The 19,686-nt window shown below is 33.0% G+C and overlaps 2 protein-coding genes across 2 annotated transcripts; both read right to left on the bottom strand.

Moving 5' to 3' along the window:
- Positions 1-779: 779 nt before the first annotated feature.
- Positions 780-3,089, bottom strand: LOC112088052. Its single transcript, XM_024158205.1, has 5 exons — positions 3,072-3,089; positions 1,438-1,634; positions 1,234-1,357; positions 948-1,121; positions 780-848 (listed from the first exon to the last, which is right to left on the bottom strand). The coding sequence occupies exons 1-5, from the start codon at positions 3,087-3,089 to the stop codon at positions 780-782; spliced, it is 582 nt and encodes a 193-aa protein (XP_024013973.1).
- Positions 3,090-13,247: 10,158 nt separating this feature from the next.
- LOC18021840 (probable steroid-binding protein 3) lies at positions 13,248-13,785 on the bottom strand. The gene has a single exon (XM_006404993.2). It carries the CDS (start codon positions 13,724-13,726, stop codon positions 13,424-13,426), a length of 303 nt encoding a protein of 100 aa, XP_006405056.1. The 5' UTR covers positions 13,727-13,785; the 3' UTR covers positions 13,248-13,423.
- Positions 13,786-19,686: the final 5,901 nt, after the last annotated feature.

Below are 19,686 nucleotides of genomic sequence, written 5' to 3'. Positions count from 1 at the left end.
GTAATATATATTAGGTTTTTGCATTAAAATTTGGCGGCCTAAAAATATAACTTACATTATTAGGGTTCTGTTAAATGATAATTAACATTATTCTAGATTGAGTAAATTTTAATTATTATCTTTAATAATTTATTTAAGATATCGTATATTTTAAATTATATTGGAAATTATTAACATTTCTCGATGGAACAGTTTTATGTGGATGATTAAATTATTTTTATATAGGATATTATTGGTGTTATACTTAAAGCCTATTTATGTATTTATGGAATATCATACATTTTTATCTTTTTTTTTCACGACGAAAGGCTTATTTTTAAAGCATGTTTAACAAACGAAGTGTTTAATAAGTCGAATGTGTTTAGTATATTTATATAAATGTTTTCACTAAATGCAAACATGCAGACATTAAATTTAAATATACTGAAAGTCAGTCATCTTTAAATAAAATGTTTAATTATTAATTATTTTATTGTATAGAACAAATCTTAGAAATAATAATCCTTTGGAATAGTGATTATATTGAATAATATGTTTGGGAATATAAAAGGTAAAACCTAAATAATAAAACCCAAGCATAAATAAAGCAATCCTTATGAAGTATATGACCTAGATAATAAAATTTACGCAGAAGAAATTAGAAATATAAAAATTAAAACCCTGATGTAATAATATTTTTGCTAATTAAAATCATGCTTTGTGTCTCTTGCTAACTTTGTCTTTTTTCTTCACTTCCGGAGTCTGAATTTCCCTTGAGGCATTATGGGCCGATCGTTTTCTCAGAGTTGATGATTCTGTGGCATCCAAATATCCAATGAGGAATGGTTGGAGACTTGGTTATTATCAGCCTAGTATTAACAATTCATTAAAACATGTTAAGTTTAGTAAGATATTAAGGATGTACCAAAGTATAATATAATACCACGAGAAGCCAAATTGCTACGCACCTTTGACGAGTCATTCCTTACAAATTTATCAACAAACTTCTCATCATCGACAACAATTTCAACCTTGTAAGTGACTCTCCTAGTCTTTAGATTGTCGTTAGATGTCAAAATCTTTAAAAGCATCAACTTTCCCACCAGATTTGATAATGTTGATGGTACTTCCGAAGCTGGTTTCTAAGTGAATACGAAGAATATTGTTCAGTGAATTTGAAAGATAAATATCATAACAGAAGAAAGGTAATAACTAAGAGATCAATATAAGGTTTTTTTGGGTTTTCAAAATTACCAAAGTAACCTCCTCAGCCAAAGCATCTGCTGATCGTCGAAGGAATGGGCGTGCCACATGATCAAACAATAAAAATCGAAGTTCTTCGTCACTCTCATTGGTGACACGGAGTACCAGTATGTACCTACAAAACACGAACCAGATTTAAAGAGAAGATAATATTATGTATAGAAATAGTGTAAAGTGGTAAAAGTAGGGATGTACTTGGCTTCAACACGAAAGAAAACTTCATCACAAGCGGAACAATGAAAAAGAGGAGGACTCTCATCATCTAGATCACCATTTTCAGGGTCTTCTTCATATGGCTGCACTACTTTATTGCAAGTACTGCAAGCAATGTAATACCAAAGTGGATTATACTCTACGGAGACGACCTTAGCTGCGAGTACACATTTCCCAATCTGTTTTTATCGAAGAGAATAGTTAGCATCCACACTTTTCTTAAAATAACAATTTTAGGTAGTTGTTATGAAATATTAAATATGGTTTTAAAATTTTGATATCAATACTTCTGTAGAGTAAATAACTCCATTAATCGTTTTTCTCGGATTATCACGAAAGAATTCGTCAAACCAAGAATCTGTTTGTGATGTCTGAGTTGCTGATATATCTTCGTGGCCAATAACCAATCTGTCTTTCAGAATTCTATATTTTTAAGAAAAGGTGATTTTAAAATCTATATGTAAACTAAATAATGAGAACTATAGTAGACCAAATATGGAAGAAATAGGTAATTATAGACATACAATTATCTGAATTCATCATACTGCTTTCCTTAAGGATAAAAAATAAATCATATGGCGTTGAACGCGTTTGAAACGCTATAATCACCCAAGTATTTTAAAAATTGTGACTATTATGACATAGTTGTTAAAGTATAGACAAAAGTAAACATATACTGCAGTTGATAAATGTATACCTTTCCACTCGTTCACACATGCAAAGCTAATTAGACAAATAACTTCTGGAGCAGTAGTGTTCTTTTCAATATAATCAATAAATTGATGTCATGTCAAAACGTCGATCTCTATACCGATGAATATGAATTAAAGTTAATTATGAAATAAACAGACGTTATATATGAAATAAACAAACGTTTGTACAGTTCAAGGTACTCACATGGCATCACGTAGGATTACATCTAATTTCTTTGAGGGTTTTCCATGAGATACGACATCAGTAAGAGATCCAACGTTCACCACTTCGCCAAGCACATCTAAATTAATTAATAATAAAAGATGTTACAATTTTCAAAACAATTAGACATTCAAATAATAAAAGAAAGATTTACTAAATAATTACATATGAGAACTTCGTCGGTATGATTTCCAGATGTAACATCAGAGAATTTAGCCAAATAGTTATTCAAAGCATAGATCAACCTCCAAAACCAAAAACAATGAAGCATAGATCAACCTACAAAACCAAAAACAAACGTCATGAACTGAATAACTTTAACTGATCATGAACTGAATCCAAACGTCATAAAAAACAAAAGCGTAGATCAACCTAAAAAACAAAAAAAAAAAAAAATCTTTGAACAATAAACAATGAAGAACAACAACACACAAAAACCTAGCTAAAAGAGAACTAAAGAAATTAAAAATGCTACAAAGACGATGAGAGTTACCAAGAACACAACAACATCGTAGTAAAACTGGAAGTTTCGTGATAACTTAAATGCAGCCGATAAAAATTATATTTATATATGGTAAAACAAAGCTAGAGTTTTGTTTTATTTCACAAAACCCTAAACTAATTGACCTCTAAGGTTAAATTATGAATCGTATACAACCAAAGGGCTTTAGCCCATTCCAAGTTGCTAAGAAACTACAAACCATAAGCCATAGGCCCATAGCCCAATTAGTTTTATAGAAATCGCTACATTAGATTAAACAACAAGTAGGACTAATAATCGACTAATGAGAATTAATTAAAACGCCACATAACATTTTTTATTAATGACAGAAGGACTATCGCTATGGAGACGACACCTAAGATTTTTGACCTTGCAAATAATAGTATAGATCGTATACAACCAAAGGGCTTTAGCCCATTCCAAGTTGCTAATAAACTACAAACCATAAGCCATAGGCCCATAGCCCAATTAGTTTTATAGAAGTCGCTACATTAGATTAAACAAAAAGTAGAACTAATGATCGATTAATGAGAATTAATTAAAACACCACATAACATTTTTTATTAATGACAGAAGGACTATCGCTATAGAGATGACACCTAAGATTTGAGGGTTTGTACAGTTATATATGAAATTATGAAATAAACAGACGTTATATATGAAATAAACAAACGTTTGTACAGTTCAAGGTACTCACATGGCATCACGTAGGATTACATCTAATTTCTTTGAGGGTTTTCCATGAGATACGACATCAGTAGGAGATCCAACGTTCACCACTTCGCCAAGCACATCTAAATTAATTAATAATAAAAGATGATTACAATTTTCAAAACAATTAGACATTCAAATAATAAAAGAAAGATTTACTAAATAATTACATATGAGAACTTCGTCGGTATGATTTCCAGATGTAACATCAGAGAATTTAGCCAAATAGTTATTCAAAGCATAGATCAACCTCCAAAACCAAAAACAATGAAGCATAGATCAACCTACAAAACCAAAAACAAACGTCATGAACTGAATAACTTTAACTGATCATGAACTGAATCCAAACGTCATGAAAAACAAAAGCGTAGATCAACCTAAAAAACCAAAAAAAAAAAATCTTTGAACAATAAACAATGAAGAACAACAACACACAAAAACCTCGTTAAAAGAGAACTAAAGAAATTAAAAATGCTACAAAGACGATGAGAGTTACCAAGAACACAACAACATCGTAGTAAAACTGGAAGTTTCGTGATAACTTAAATGCAGCCGATAAAAATTATATTTATATATGGTAAAACAAAGCTAGAGTTTTGTTTTATTTCACAAAACCCTAAACTAATCAACCTCTAAGGTTAAATTATGAATCGTATACAACCAAAGGGCTTTAGCCCATTCCAAGTTGCTAAGAAACTACAAACCATAAGCCATAGGCCCATAGCCCAATTAGTTTTATAGAAATCGCTACATTAGATTAAACAACAAGTAGGACTAATAATCGACTAATGAGAATTAATTAAAACGCCACATAACATTTTTTATTAATGACAGAAGGACTATCGCTATGGAGACGACACTTAAGATTTTTGACCTTGCAAATTATAGTATAGATCGTATACAACCAAATGGCTTTAGCCCATTCCAAGTTGCTAATAAACTACAAACCATAAGCCATAGGCCCATAGCCCAATTAGTTTTATAGAAGTCGCTACATTAGATTAAACAACAAGTAGGACTAATGATCGACTAATGAGAATTAATTAAAACACCACATAACATTTTTTATTAATGACAGAAGGACTATCGCTATGGAGACGACACCTAAGATTTGAGGGTTTGTACAGTTATATATGAAATTATGAAATAAACAGACATTATATATGAAATAAACAAACGTTTGTACAGTTCAAGGTACTCACATGGCATCACGTAGGATTACATCTAATTTCTTTGAGGGTTTTCCATGAGATACGACATCAGTAAGAGATCCAACGTTCACCACTTCGCCAAGCACATCTAAATTAATTAATAATAAAAGATGATTACAATTTTTAAAACAATTAGACATTCAAATAATAAAAGAAAGATTTACTAAATAATTACATATGAGAACTTCGTCGGTATGATTTTCAGATGTAACATCAGAGAATTTAGCCAAATAGTTATTCAAAGCATAGATCAACCTCCAAAACCAAAAACAATGAAGCATAGATCAACCTACAAAACCAAAAACAAACGTCATGAACTGAATAACTTTAACTGATCATGAACTGAATCCAAACGTCATGAAAAACAAAAGCGTAGATCAACCTAAAAAACCAAAAAAAAAAAAATCTTTGAACAATAAACAATGAAGAACAACAACACACAAAAACCTAGCTAAAAGAGAACTAAAGAAATTAAAAATGCTACAAAGACGATGAGAGTTACCAAGAACACAACAACATCGTAGTAAAACTGGAAGTTTCGTGATAACTTAAATGCAGCCGATAAAAATTATATTTATATATGGTAAAACAAAGCTAGAGTTTTGTTTTATTTCACAAAACCCTAAACTAATCGACCTTTAAGGTTAAATTATGAATCGTATACAACCTAAGGGCTTTAGCCCATTCCAAGTTGCTAAGAAACTATAAACCATAAGCCATAGGCCCATAGCCCAATTAGTTTTATAGAAGTCGCTACATTAGATTAAACAACAAGTAGGACTAATAATCGACTAATGAGAATTAATTAAAACGTCACATAACATTTTTTATTAATGACAGAAGGACTATCGCTATGGAGACGACACCTAAGATTTTTGACCTTGCAAATAATAGTATAGATCGTATACAACCAAATAGCTTTAGCCCATTCCAAGTTGCTAAGAAACTACAAACCATAAGCCATAGGCCCATAGCCCAATTAGTTTTATAGAAGTCGCTACATTAGATTAAACAACAAGTAGGACTAATGATCGACTAATGAGAATTAATTAAAACGCCACATAATATTTTTTATTAATGACAGAAGGACTATCGCTATGGAGACGACACCTAAGATTTTTTGACCTTGCAAATAATAGTATAGATATTTTAGAATCAAAAATAGAAAAATACATTGGAGATGGTCGTATATCCTTACTTTTGATTGATTTGCTAAATGTAATCTGTTGACTGTATCTTAATAATGAAAGATGACGTAAAATATTATCTTGAACCTTAGGAAAGTAAGGAGTCATAAGCAAACAAGAATTATAAAGATATATACTTCTAATTGTTTTTGGTATTTTTTTTTGTTTTGTTTTATAATAGTTCTGGTATCTTTATTTTCATGTTAATGTTTTAGTTTGGTGTATTATCAATTTGACTTTTGAGGTCTTGTTACTGATGTTCAATAAAAAAAAGGTCTTATTACTAATTGTTATTTTTAATATTAATTTAGGAAAGAAATAGCTGCATTTGAGTTAATTAAAAAGAAACATGTTCTTAGATTGGTGAAAATAGAGGATCAAGCTCCACGAATTGTAAAAAAATAACTAAATTCTACCCCGAGCATCCGCACAAGAACTATTTATAATTTATCAAATTTTGTAAGATAATATGTGTTTTTGTTTCGTGAGGATATCACTTTCTAATTAGTGATATATATATATATATATATATATATTTTGTCTTCTATTCATATATAATTTGTTTCTATTGTTTTATTTTTAGAAAAACATTATTCTAACTTATTCGTTCATTTTAATCTGAAAGTACAACGATTATAAAAATGTCCTTATAACATGTCTATCTATATTAATCCGAAAAGAACCATGATTATTAAAACATAATTATAACTTGTTCATTCATATTATTTCTATATTTTATATATTTTTAAGTTTGGATATTAAAAAATTTAGAATTATTTAATAATAAAGTAATAAGTTATTTTTTATTGAAAATATTACTTAAATTTAAATATTTAAATTAAATCTAAATAAATATCAGATTTATTATTTTTGTAAAATATAATAATAACTTATTTTATGATTTTCGATAAATAATATAACTTAAATACTAAATTCAAGTTTAAATATTTGAATTTATTTTTTTAAAAAATAAATTAAAAAAATTATTTTATCAATATTATATTAAATTAATTTGTTTGGTAACATAAATAGAAGTTATCGAAAAACAAAATAGTAGAAAACTAAGTAAAATCTGTTTGGACACAAAACATGCTTCCATTTTAATAGTATAGATTCATATTGATTTCAGATTTTCTCTTCGATTATAAATACTATTAAATGTTCAGTTTAGAATAAATTAATAAAAAATAAAAATAAAATATTATATATAAAAAAAAATTTAAAAATTTAACATTAAACTCAGTTGGCGGAAACAGTTTTATGGGAGAGGGTCAATTGATCCATGTGAAATCCAGAAATATATATATATATATATATATTCATATTTTTTAAAAAAAAAAGATAAAATGCATGATCCCTGTAAAATTTGCTCATAATATATTATAAATTAAAATTAACCTTATAAATTTGTTGGTTAGCTCTGCCACTGATCGAACTTATTCAGTGTTTAGGCTCGTCAACTAGTTTCTTGTACATTTTTGTTTAAACCTTTATTAAACCGTTACAAGTCATGACACTGAATCATACAAATTTTAAAAGAAATTACAAGTTGTGAAAAAAGTTAAGATACATCAGGTGCACCATGTACAATCAAATCTTCCGCTTTTACTGAAGTAGACAAAATGATGTAACTGTCTAGCCAGGACCATCTCGTTTTCCACGTCTTTGATTTCCTCGTTCAGAACCGCCAATGTGGTTTGCCAATCCACTTCTTTCACATAAACTGCTTTCAAATTGAGTCTGTACAGAAAAAAAAAACTTGGGTTTAGTCCTGATTCACTTCTGATCTCTTTTATGTTGGATAAGCTTCAATAGCTTAAGGCCCAAGACATCCTAATCTAAATAGGATTAGGATAAGATAGGCCAACTAGAATTAGGAGTTATCTAGTTCTAGGAAAATAGGATTAGAAAAAGGAAATTCTAAAACCTATATATATATGTTTATCGAGTTTGTGATAAACATATAAGAGAACATTGATGTTTAGTTTTGAGCTAAGTTTCTAAACATAATAAAGAGAGCATATTCTTTATACAAGTGTTTCTTTCTTAAGCAACTTTATTGTGGTATCAGAGCGAATACAATTGACGACAAAGAAGCAGCATAGACGACGACAATGGCAGACGACGAAGACACCAAAGGAGAGGAGTCGAAAGCAGTCTCAACCATCGCCGTACGAAAGGAAGCAGCTCCGTCGTCCTCAACGATCCAGTGCCCCATGCTCACACCAACGAACTACGCTGTTTGGTCCATGAGAATGCGAGTAACCTTACGAGTTCACAAAGTTTGGGACACAATTGAACCCGGATCAGAAGTGGCAGAAAAGAATGACATCGCAACAGCTCTGCTATTTCAGTCGATCCCGGAAATCCTCGTACTAATAGTTGGAGACTACAACTCACCAAAGCTTATATGGGAAGCAATTAAATCGCGAAACCTAGGAGTAGACAGGGTGAAAGAAGCACGTCTCCAAATCCTAATGGCCGAATTTGAGAGATTAAAGATGAGTGAATCCGATACAATTGATACCTTCTCAAGCAAGATATCAGAGCTAGCATCGAAGTCATCATCTTTAGGGCAAAAGATCGAAGAAACAAAGATGGTAAAGAAGTTTCTTCAAAGCTTGCCAAGGAACAAGTATATTCAGATCGTAGCATCGTTGGAGCAAGTCCTTGATCTCAACACAACCAGTTTCGAAGAGATTGTTGGACGGCTCAAAGCATACGAAGAGCGTATACAAGAAGAAAAACATGGTGAAACAACCCAAGGAAGCTTGTTTTTAACTAACACATCGACACAAGAAAACCAAACCAATCAAGAAAGATCACAAGGACGTGGAAGAGGCTGAGGTCAAGGAAGAGGCTCGCGCGGAAGAGGCCGTGGCAGAGGCAATAACCAAGACCGAAACAAAGAAAAGAAGGACAGATCAGAGGTAGTGTGTTTTCGCTGTGATAAAAAAGGTCACTTTGTTTCAGTATGCCCAGAAAGAAAGAAAAGGATGCAAGAACTGAACAAGGTCGAAACAGAGGATGCAGACGAAGCACTTTACATGCAAGAGATCATCTTTCTGAACGAAGAAAAGGTACTTCCTAAGAAATACGACTCTAACAAAGAAGAAGAAGGAACCTGGTATTTGGATAACGGCGCAAGCAACCATATGACCGGAGTACGTTCTTTCTTCTCTGAGTTAAACGAGAACGTGAAAGGAAAAGTCAAGTTTGGAGATGGTTCGTGTGTTGACATAGGAGGTAAAGGTTCCATCCTGTTTGAAGGAAAAACAGGAGAACAACAGCTCCTAACTGATATCTACTTCATTCCATCGCTAAAGAGCAATATACTAAGCTTAGGACAGGCTACTGAATTCGGCTGTGATGTGAGAATGAAGCAAGACTATCTAACTTTGCGAGATCCTAGTGGAAGACTCCTAGCTAAAGTAATAAGATCCCCTAACAGACTTTACAAAATCAGCCTCAAGATTGGAAAACCAATATGTCTACACTCTAAGATTGACAGAGATACATGGAAGTGGCATGCTAGACTTGGTCACATTAGTTTCAGAACTATCAAGACCATGTCAGCACAAGAGATGGTTCAAGGACTACCCAAGATCCAAAGTGAAAAAGAGTTATGCGAATCATGCCTAGTAGGAAAGCAAGCTCGCCATTCTTTCCCAAAAGCAACGCAGTACCGAGCTACAAGGGTATTAGAACTCATTCATGCGGATTTATGTGGCCCTATATCACCATCAACGTTTGCCAAGAACAGGTATATCTTTGTAATCATCGATGATTACACAAGATATATGTGGACCATACTGTTAAAAGAAAAAAGTGAGGCATTCGACAAGTTTAAGGAGTTTAAGACACTTGTTGAAAAGGATCTCAACAAATCGATCTTAACACTAAGAACAGACAGAGGTGGGGAGTTTACTTCAAGAGAATTCCAGGATTTCTGCAACAAAACAGCAATTAAAAGGCACCTGACAGCTCCTTACACTCCACAGCAGAATGGAGTAGTAGAAAGGAGAAATAGGACCTTAATGGAGATGGCAAGGAGTATTCTTAAAGCAATGAGGGTTCCAAACATATTTTGGGGAGAAGCAGTACGTCATTCAACCTATCTAATTAACAGAATCCCTACAAGAGCACTAAAGGAACAAACACCCTACGAATGCTTGAGAGGAAAGAAGCCAAGGATCGATCACATAAGAGTTTTTGGTTGTCTCGCTTATGCGAAAGTTGAAAACGTGAATCTAAGAAAGCTAGATGATCGATCACAAGCCCTTGTGCATCTTGGGACTGAACCAGGATCTAAGGCATACAGGCTCTACAATCCAGCAACAAGGAAAATCACTGTAAGCAGAGATGTTGTTTTCAATAAAAAAGAAGGTTGGAACTGGAAGGGAGCTGGTGAAATCGAAGAATCTAGACCAGGGATGTTTCATATGACATGGGGAGAAGCAGTGGACGAAGGAAAAGGTCCATACACCTGCAACGACGAACAGAGTCATGGAACAGAGCCTGGAAGAGAAGATAACGAAGATGAACGCTTTGTCCAAGAGCAAGAAGAACATACAGATGCACCACAGCTAAGAAGATCTACACGTGAAATAAGACAACCTAAGCGGTTCGAAGATTACGTCCTCTTAGCAGATGTTGAGTGCGAGCTACTTCTACTTGCATTAAACGATGAGCCAAGAAATTTTGGTGAAGCAAAGGGCTCACCTCACTGGACAAAAGCGTGTACAGAAGAAATAGACTCCATCAACAAGAACAAAACCTGGAGATTAGTCGATAAACCTGCAGGAGTAAAGGTTATCGGACTAAAATGGGTATTCAAAGTCAAGAGGAATGCTGATGGATCTATTAATAAATACAAAGCTAGACTAGTTGCAAAAGGGTATGTGCAACAAGAGGGAATCGATTTTGAAGAAGTTTTTGCACCTGTTGCAAGACTTGAGACGATCCGATTACTCGTAGGTCTGGCCGCTTCCCATGGTTGGGAAATTCATCATCTCGACGTCAAGACGGCTTTCTTACACGGTGAACTAAATGAAGAAGTGTTTGTCTCACAACCAGAAGGATTTGAAAAGAAGGGAGAAGAGCACAAAGGTTTCAAACTCGCTAAAGCTTTATATGGTTTGAGACAAGCACCAAGAGCATGGAACACTAAACTTGATCAGATCTTAAAAGGCATGAAGTTCAAGAAGTGTTCAAGGGAAAGCTCTGTGTATCGAAAGGAGGAAGATGGGAATCTCCTCATTGTGGCTGTTTATGTTGATGATCTTTTTGTAACAGGAAATACAATGGATCTCATCAAGGCTTTTAAGGTGGGAATGTCATCGAAATTCGAGATGTCTGATTTAGGAAGACTTACATATTACCTTGGAATAGAAGTTAAGCAAAGCAAAGATGGGATCGAGATAAAGCAGGAGGCTTATTCACGCCGTATACTCAAAGAAGCTGGCCTAGACGCATGTAACCCGACTCACATTCCAATGGAGTTTGGCTTAAACATGTCAAAAGGGCAAGAAGATGAACCTGAGATAGATGCAACTATGTATCGAAGAAGAATTGGCTGCCTAAGATACCTCCTGCACACGCGACCCGATCTCTCCTTTGTTGTTGGAGTACTTAGTAGGTATATGCAAACTCCTAAGGAATCACATGGACAAGTGATGAAACAAGTACTGAGATACTTACAAGGGACATTGGCGTATGGTCTGAAGTACAAGAAAGGTGGTTCTAAGAAACTTATTGGCTACAGCGACAGCAGCCATAATGTAGACCCCGACGATGGAAGAAGCACAACAGGACATGTCTTCTACTTTGGTGAAACACCAATCAGCTGGTGTTCCCAAAAACAAGACCGAGTTGCCCTGTCCTCATGCGAAGCCGAGTTTATGGCTGCCACAGAAGCTGCCAAACAAGCGATCTGGTTACAAGACTTGCTGAGTGAGATTACCGGTTTGAAGGTCCAGAAACTACTTATACGAATAGACAACAAATCGGCCATCTCACTCACAAAGAATCCTGTGTTCCATGGCAGAAGTAAACATATCCACAAGCGTTACCATTTCATCCGGGAATGTGTCGAAGAAGATCAAATAGAAGTCGAACATGTACCAGGTGAAGAGCAATGCGCAGATATTCTAACTAAAGCCCTAGCAAGACTGAAGTTCAAGAAGATGAGAGATTTGATAAGAGTTCAAGATCTCTCTGAAAATGATCTGAAGCTTAAGGGGGTGAATGTTGGATAAGCTTCAATAGCTTAAGGCCCAAGACATCCTAATCTAAATAGGATTAGGATAAGATAGGCCAACTAGAATTAGGAGTTATCTAGTTCTAGGAAAATAGGATTAGAAAAAGGAAATTCTAAAACCTATATATATATGTTTATCGAGTTTGTGATAAACATATAAGAGAACATTGATGTTTAGTTTTGAGCTAAGTTTCTAAACATAATAAAGAGAGCATATTCTTTATACAAGTGTTTCTTTCTTAAGCAACTTTATTTTAAAACGGAGTCGAGTGCTTTAGGATTTATCCCCGAACTGAATTTGCAATGATTTGTGTAATGGAACTACCTCTTTCTTTCTGTATTTATAGACATCAAAATTTCGCATATACCTATTTTTTTAACGGTGTCAAACACAATTCCAAATAACATTTTCGTACTCTTAGTTTTGTAAAGTATAGAAATTTAGGTGTAATCTCCATGTATTGATTCGTTGCTGGCAAGTTTGAACCAATCCGCCCTAAGTGAAGACACCATTCTGGCAATCTCTATATTCTCTCATCGGATATATGAAAGTTTAACTCCAAATCATTATAACAAAATTACTTTAGAATGAGAGCATGAAGAAACATGATACATTAACCAAAACTTATGGTTTGGTTTTAATCTTTAGGAAAGGGGTTAACATTCGTATACTACTCACATTTGTACGATCGGAAACTAATCCCACACAAATTTCAAATTAACACAAATCAATTTTCATACCACACAACACAAATTTCAAAACTCATCAGTGATGATGATTTCGTTTAAAATCGTTTAACTACACCTAAACCGCAAATTTCAAACCTATAATAGCTAAACCGAGTAAACCGAATTAAGAATAGAACCAAGATTTGGGGCAAATCGATTCAGGGTTCGTTCTTTCTTTCAGAGACGAGCTTCACGCTTGACGGGACAATCAAAGCGAAAATCAGAACTATCGAGAGAGAGAAAGCAATCCCAAATTTGATATGGAAAGATCATAAAGAAATTATTTGAAACACCAATTTTATTTAGACATTTTGGTTCTTATTAGTGTCGAATCGTCATCAAAACGAGCAGATCAAACGATTGGTAAATTTCCAGAAATCGTAAACACGAAACACACAGATCTCTCACACCATAGTTACTTACAAACTCAGAAATCACAAAAGGGATTTTGACCCTAGGAGACAACGCGACCAACGACTGGATACTTAGCTTCGAATTTCTTCTCCCAGTCATTAAGAGTGTTGATCTCTTTCTCAGAGAGGCCTTCGAGAGAAGGAGAGACATCTTCTTCGTTCTTGCTCATCTTACCCAGGGCTCTGCTCGCGTCTTTCCCGGCGAACATCGCGTAATCGCCTCCGGCTCCGTAGAAGGATTTTCCGGTGGTGACGTCGAATACTCGGCCCTTGATTGCGACGTAGATCGGTTTCGATTCGTCGGTGCCGTTGTAGTGGCTAAGCTGCTCTGCGGTGAACTCCATTTTCTTTCTTACGCTTCTGAATCGAATGTTTCTGGAAAGAACCAAAGGATGAGAGAGAGAATAATGGAGGAGAATTTATTTATAGTGGAATTATTTATTTTTATTTTTTAACATCTATTTTTATTAATATGAAAATCAAATTACATAACAATTTATTATTTTTTTTGGTGGACAACAGGGGATTAGTCTCCATATTATTAATAAAAGAAAAAATTACATCCGAACACGTCTAGGCGTGCAGACCCTATCGCATCCTCTAACAAAATCAAACGGACTTCGTCCGGGCACAAATTAAACAAATGAAATCCTAACGGCAAAGAGAAAGCATAGTTTGCTAATCCATCTGCAAGACGATTAGCCTTCCTATACACATGAGAAATTCGGACTATCCAGTCCTTCGATAAAAAGCCATAGCACAAACGTACTAGGAATGACAGAGGATGAGAGTCATCAATCCCTGTCTTAAGAAACCCCACCACGATCTCGGAATCCACCTCCAGCTCCAATCTCGTGATCCCTCTATCCCACGCAATGTAGAGCCCATAATATACTCCCCATAACTCAGCTAAGGGTGCCGTACAAATACCGATATTAAGTGCAAATCCACTGCACCAATTACATAACAATCTATTATATAAAGAGTGGGTTGTGTCTCACAAACTTGACACATCAGCTCTTCTCCTTATGACACATCAGCTCTTCTCCTTATGACACATCAGCTTTGAATTTATTATAAAAAAAGTATTTACACCAATATTTTTTTTTAATAATCCCAGAAATCAAAAAAGAAAGAAATGTCCATTTTTGGTCAATACATCTCATTAATCTTATTTTTAGATGTTGGAAAGATGGAATAAAATGGTTATTATGGTGATAGTTTTTAAATTTCATTATTACGGTGATAGTTTTTACAAAGATAGTAAACTTCATCTAATGAAATAACTTGATAAAACTGAGATGATTAATTTGCTGTTAATTATTTACTATCTTTATAATTGTAATCTCTTAACAAAATACAGATGTGAGTTATTTACTAACTAAAAATTTATTTACGAACTAAAATAGAGAATCAGAAATAAACTATTTAAAGCTTTATTAAAATTCTTTTTGGCTAATTATATGATTATTTTTAAACATAACCAGTTGGTATGATTGATAAACCTTTTATATATTTTAAAGTTGAAAATGTTACAACTACAATCACAGATGTAACTATGTAAGTAACCATTTTGGGAACAAATTTTAATACAATTAAAATTTACAGTTCTCTTACTATATTTTTATGTATTGTATAGTCTTTCCAGAGGAATTTTATAATTGTAGGGTTTGGAATTTTAATATGTTCTTTTAATTCAAATGTTTCTTCGTCTAAAGTCATTGGTTTGAGTTTGTTATATGCCAATTTTCAGTACCTAAATTTTCTACTTTTACAGAAATCATCCCAACAAATGAAAAGATGTCAAGAAAATGGAAATGTGTGACCAAAGCCTTGAAAATATTTTAAAATCATGCAAGTTTTCTTACCAGATAGCATATGGTAATGGAACTATAGAATCATAAGACGTCATTTTGAGAAAACTTGGGCTAATGATTTTTGAATCTGAACTCAACTGCATCAATAAGACTGATGCTGCGCTTATTAAAAGTGTGAAGATTGTGATTTAAAACCAGGCGGAGATGCTCAAAGTTGACATGTTTCTGATTCCCACAAGAGTATTGGTGGCTCTTTAGGCAAAAAAATCAATGATGGAGAGTTCCATTTGTTGTTTAGAGGAGACAATGCTAATGTTATCTGTTACTTGACACTTAAGTTGGTAAGATTTCACTCTTTTATCGTTTGTAAAGACTGCCCCAAAGTAGACGACAATGCGTATTAAATTGAAGGTTGTTCCATCTTTTTTCCAGGAATAACAGAGTAGAAGGCGGTGATATCACCACACCAACGGTAGTTTCTGTGTAGTTCAATGCATAAAATCAGAAGGATACAAAGAGGTTCTTGGGTTTATACATATATGGTGAAGATTATGTGGTCAATGGAAAAATTGCTTCTAGGAAAATTAAGAGAGAAAAGTACTAGCTATTAATAAGGTACTTCGTTATCTCCATTCTCATTATTATTTTTTTGCTGCATTTTTAAAAATTTGTGTAAAGAGAAAAATATAAGAAGTAAAGGGCAAAGAGAGAGTCAAAATTTACAAATAATATACCAAGGAGATGGCTAACAAAAAGAATGAGAGAGCGAAGGATATTGCTCTCTCCTCTAGGATGTACAAGAAGTTTTCATGTATATGTTTGATTTTTTTAAGAAACAAATAATTAAAGAATTTAGGTTCTTATAATTATAATTAGAGTAAACGAAAAGTGTTTTACATTTAAAAATGTTAAGTAAAAGAGAGTAAAAAAAACTATTATGAGAAGTTTACAAAAAGATTGAATAAACAGAAATACTCAAAAAATAGAAGAAAAAGTTATAACAAATCACATTACTCTAAATAGTAAAAACATTTTGTCACTCATCGAATAACCAATCCTCTGTCTTGAATTAGGTTTTATTTGTTAAAGTATATTTCTTACCAATCAAAACTTAACTCCTAGACACTAAATCTATACGAAATTTATCTTATTATATTAAACACAACTTAAAAAATCTAAATAGTATATAAACCCGCGTGTACACGCAGGTCTTCACCTAGTCTATTATATAAAGAGTGAGTTGTATCTCACAAGTTTGACACATCAGCTCTTCTCCTTATGACACATCAACTCTTCTCCTTATGACACATCAACTCTTCTCCTTATGACACATCAGCTTTCAATTTATTATGAAAAAAATTTTAACACCAATATTAATTTTGTTTTTAATCTCAAAAATCAAAAAAGAAAGAAATATCCATTTTTTGTCATTAACACTCATTATTATCTCATTAATCTCATTCCTAGAAGTTAGAAAGATGAAATAAGATGGTTATCACGGTGATAGTTTTTAAATTTAGTTATCACGGTGATAGTTTTTATAAAGATAGTAAACTTCATCTAATGAAATAACTTGGTAAAACTGAGATGATTAATTTGCTGTGAATTATTTACTATCTTTATAATTGTAATCTCTTAACAAAATAGAGATATGAGTTATTTACTAACTAAAAAATTATTTACGAACTAAAATAGAGAATCAAAAATAAATTATTTAAAGCTTTATTAAAATTATTTTCGGCTAATTAACTGATTATGTTTAAACATAATCAGTTGAAATGATTGATAAACCTTTTGTATTTTTAAAGTTGAAAATGTTACAACTACAATCACGGATGTAACTATGTAAGTAACCATTTTGGGAACCAATTTTAATACAATTAAAATTTACAGTTATCTTACTATATTTTCATGTATTGTATAGTCTTTCCAGAAGAATTTTATAATTGTAGGATTTAAAATTTTAATATTTTTTTAATTCAAATGTTTCTTCGTCTAAAGTCATTGATTTGAGCTTATTATATGCTAATTTTCAGTACCTAAATTTTCTACTTTTACAGAAATCATCCCAACAAGTGAAAAAATGTCAAGAAAATAGAAATGTGCGACCAAAGCCTAGAAAATATTTTAAAATCATGCAAGTCTTCTTACCAGATAGCATATTGTAATGGAACTATAGAATCATAAGACGTCATTTTGAGAAAACTTGGGCTGATGGTTTTTGAATCTGAACTCAACTGCATCAATAAGACTGATGCTGCGCTTATTGAAAGTGTGAAGATTGTGATTCAAAACCAGGCGGAGATGCTTAAAGTTAACATGTTTCTGATTCCCACAAGAGTATTGGTGGCTCTTTAGACAAAAAAATCAAGGATGGAGAGTTTCATTTGTTGTTTAGAGGAGACAATGATAATGTTATCTGTTACTTGACACTTAAGTTGGTAAGGTTTCACTCTTTTATCGTTTGTAAAGACTGCCCCAAAGTAGACGGCAATGCGTACTAAATTGAAGGTTGTTCCATCTTTTTTTCCAGGAATAACAGAGTAGAATTTGCGATGATATCACCACACCAACGGTAGTTTCTGTGTAGTTCAATGCACAGAATCAGAAGGATACAAAGAGTTGCTTGTGTTTATACATATGTGGTGAAGATTGTGTGGTCTACGGAAAATTTGCTTCTAGAAAAATTAAAAGAGAAAACTGCAGCATATACTAGCTATTAATAAGGTACTTCGTTATCTCCATTCTCATAAATTTTTTTTGCTGCATTTTTAAAAATTTGTGTAAAGAGAAAAAATAGAAGAAGTAAAGGGCAAAGAGAGAGTCAAAACTTACAGATAATACACCAAGGAGATGGCTAACAAAAAGAATGAGAGAGCGAAGGATATTGCTCTCTCTTCTAGGATGTACAAGAAGTTTTTTTGTATAGGTTTTGATTTTTTAAAGAAACAAATAATTAAAGAATTTAAGTTCTTATAATTATAATTAGAGTAAACGAAAAAATATTTTACATTAAAACAAAATCAAGTAAAAGAAAGTAAAAAAACTATTATGGGAAGTTTACAAAAAGATTGAATAAACAGAAACACTCAGAAAAGAGAAGAAAAAGTTATAACAAATCACATTACTCTAAATAGTAAAAACATTTTGTCACTTATCGAATAACTAATCCTCTGTCTCGAATTAGGTTGTATTTGTTAAAATATATTTCCTACTAATCAAAAATTAACTCCTAAACACTAAATATATATGAAATTTATCTTATTATATTAAACACAACTTAAAAAATCTAAATAATATACAAACCCGCGTGTATACGCGGGTCTTCACCTAGTAACAATACATGAAAATAAACATACAAAACAATAAGACAACAAAGATGAGTTTAGACAATTTTTCCTTCTGAATTTTTGAAAGAGTGTTTACACTATCTTTCCTCGTAATTGCATTTGATCTGATACAGTTTTTTTGGCTATGATCCATCCTTTCTCCTGTTGTATGTCATTGACACATTCCAAAATAAAAACTAAAAATATTCTTCGAATAAGAATCCAATTTATTGATTCATTCGATAGAAATTTTTTTTGGAATTGCCAATCTTCAACGACTGTACGAATGTCGCTATACCACAAGGAGGTTGCATCTTCCGTTCCAAAACCTCGTCATTTCCATGGCGGTTTCCATGGTGATTGTTTCCATAACAACATCATATCCAGCAAAGTAAACACACCAGGAAAAATCAAACCAAAATCCCAACTTTGCCAACCATTGTCTTCAACTCTAAACCATGGTGGTTTCCATGGCAATTCTTTCCATAGCAAAGTGGTTATGGTTAGAACACAACCATCCTTATAAACTGTCTCCAACGTAGAAGTAATAGGAAAAATATGAGAAATCATCGGGAAACACCACCAACCATTGTAAGATTGATCATCACACTAAACTAATCGTTCTAGTGTGGAGATAAACGACAGAGGATGGTTGATTCCGATGAAATTTCCCACACCACCACCGAAAATTAGAATCACCATCCCCAATAAGGGTGGGATAAAACAAATTAGAAACCGATCAACTATCATTCCCATCGCAAGGGAGGAAAGACATCTGAGAGAGAGAGAGAGATGGAAAGTGACCTTGAAGAAAATCAAGAGAAGTGATTTGCCATGAAGAACAACAATCGCCTTTCTGATCGCATGAGAGAGAAGAGAGCGATGTAACCGCTCCCTAGTTTTTCAGTTTTTGTATCTTGTGGAATTATCTTTTGTATTCCACTAAAAAAAAGCATTTTTCTTTCGCACCATTAATTTGGTATAAACATTTCTATTGCATTTGAAACATTTTATAATCCGGTTAAGAATCGAATTCGGATATTTTGGTTCGGGTTTGGAAATTTCGATTCGGTTAAGAGATTTTGCCCACTCCTACTTCTACATCACATCGCATAAATATAATGGAATATCATTTTTATTCGACTGCAAAAACAGTTT

This window comes from Eutrema salsugineum, unplaced genomic scaffold (assembly GCF_000478725.1).
Source record: "Eutrema salsugineum unplaced genomic scaffold, Eutsalg1_0 scaffold_15, whole genome shotgun sequence".
Taxonomy (NCBI): Eukaryota; Viridiplantae; Streptophyta; class Magnoliopsida; order Brassicales; family Brassicaceae; genus Eutrema; species Eutrema salsugineum.
The sequence above is the reverse complement of the archived record's forward strand: the minus strand, read 5'-3'. Positions and strand labels throughout refer to the sequence as shown.

Bases quoted from the DNA above. Each gene is read 5' to 3' on its own strand.
- LOC112088052 (XM_024158205.1), bottom strand. The intron at 1,358-1,437 runs GTACATCCCTAC...CGTGTTTTGTAG, and splicing joins TTCTTTCGTGTTGAAGCCAA to GTACATACTGGTACTCCGTG. The intron at 1,122-1,233 runs GTAATTTTGAAA...GTATTCACTTAG, and splicing joins TGGCTGAGGAGGTTACTTTG to AAACCAGCTTCGGAAGTACC.
- LOC18021840 (XM_006404993.2), bottom strand. From the start codon at position 13,726: ATGGAGTTCACCGCAGAGCAGCTTAGCCACTACAACGGCACCGACGAA.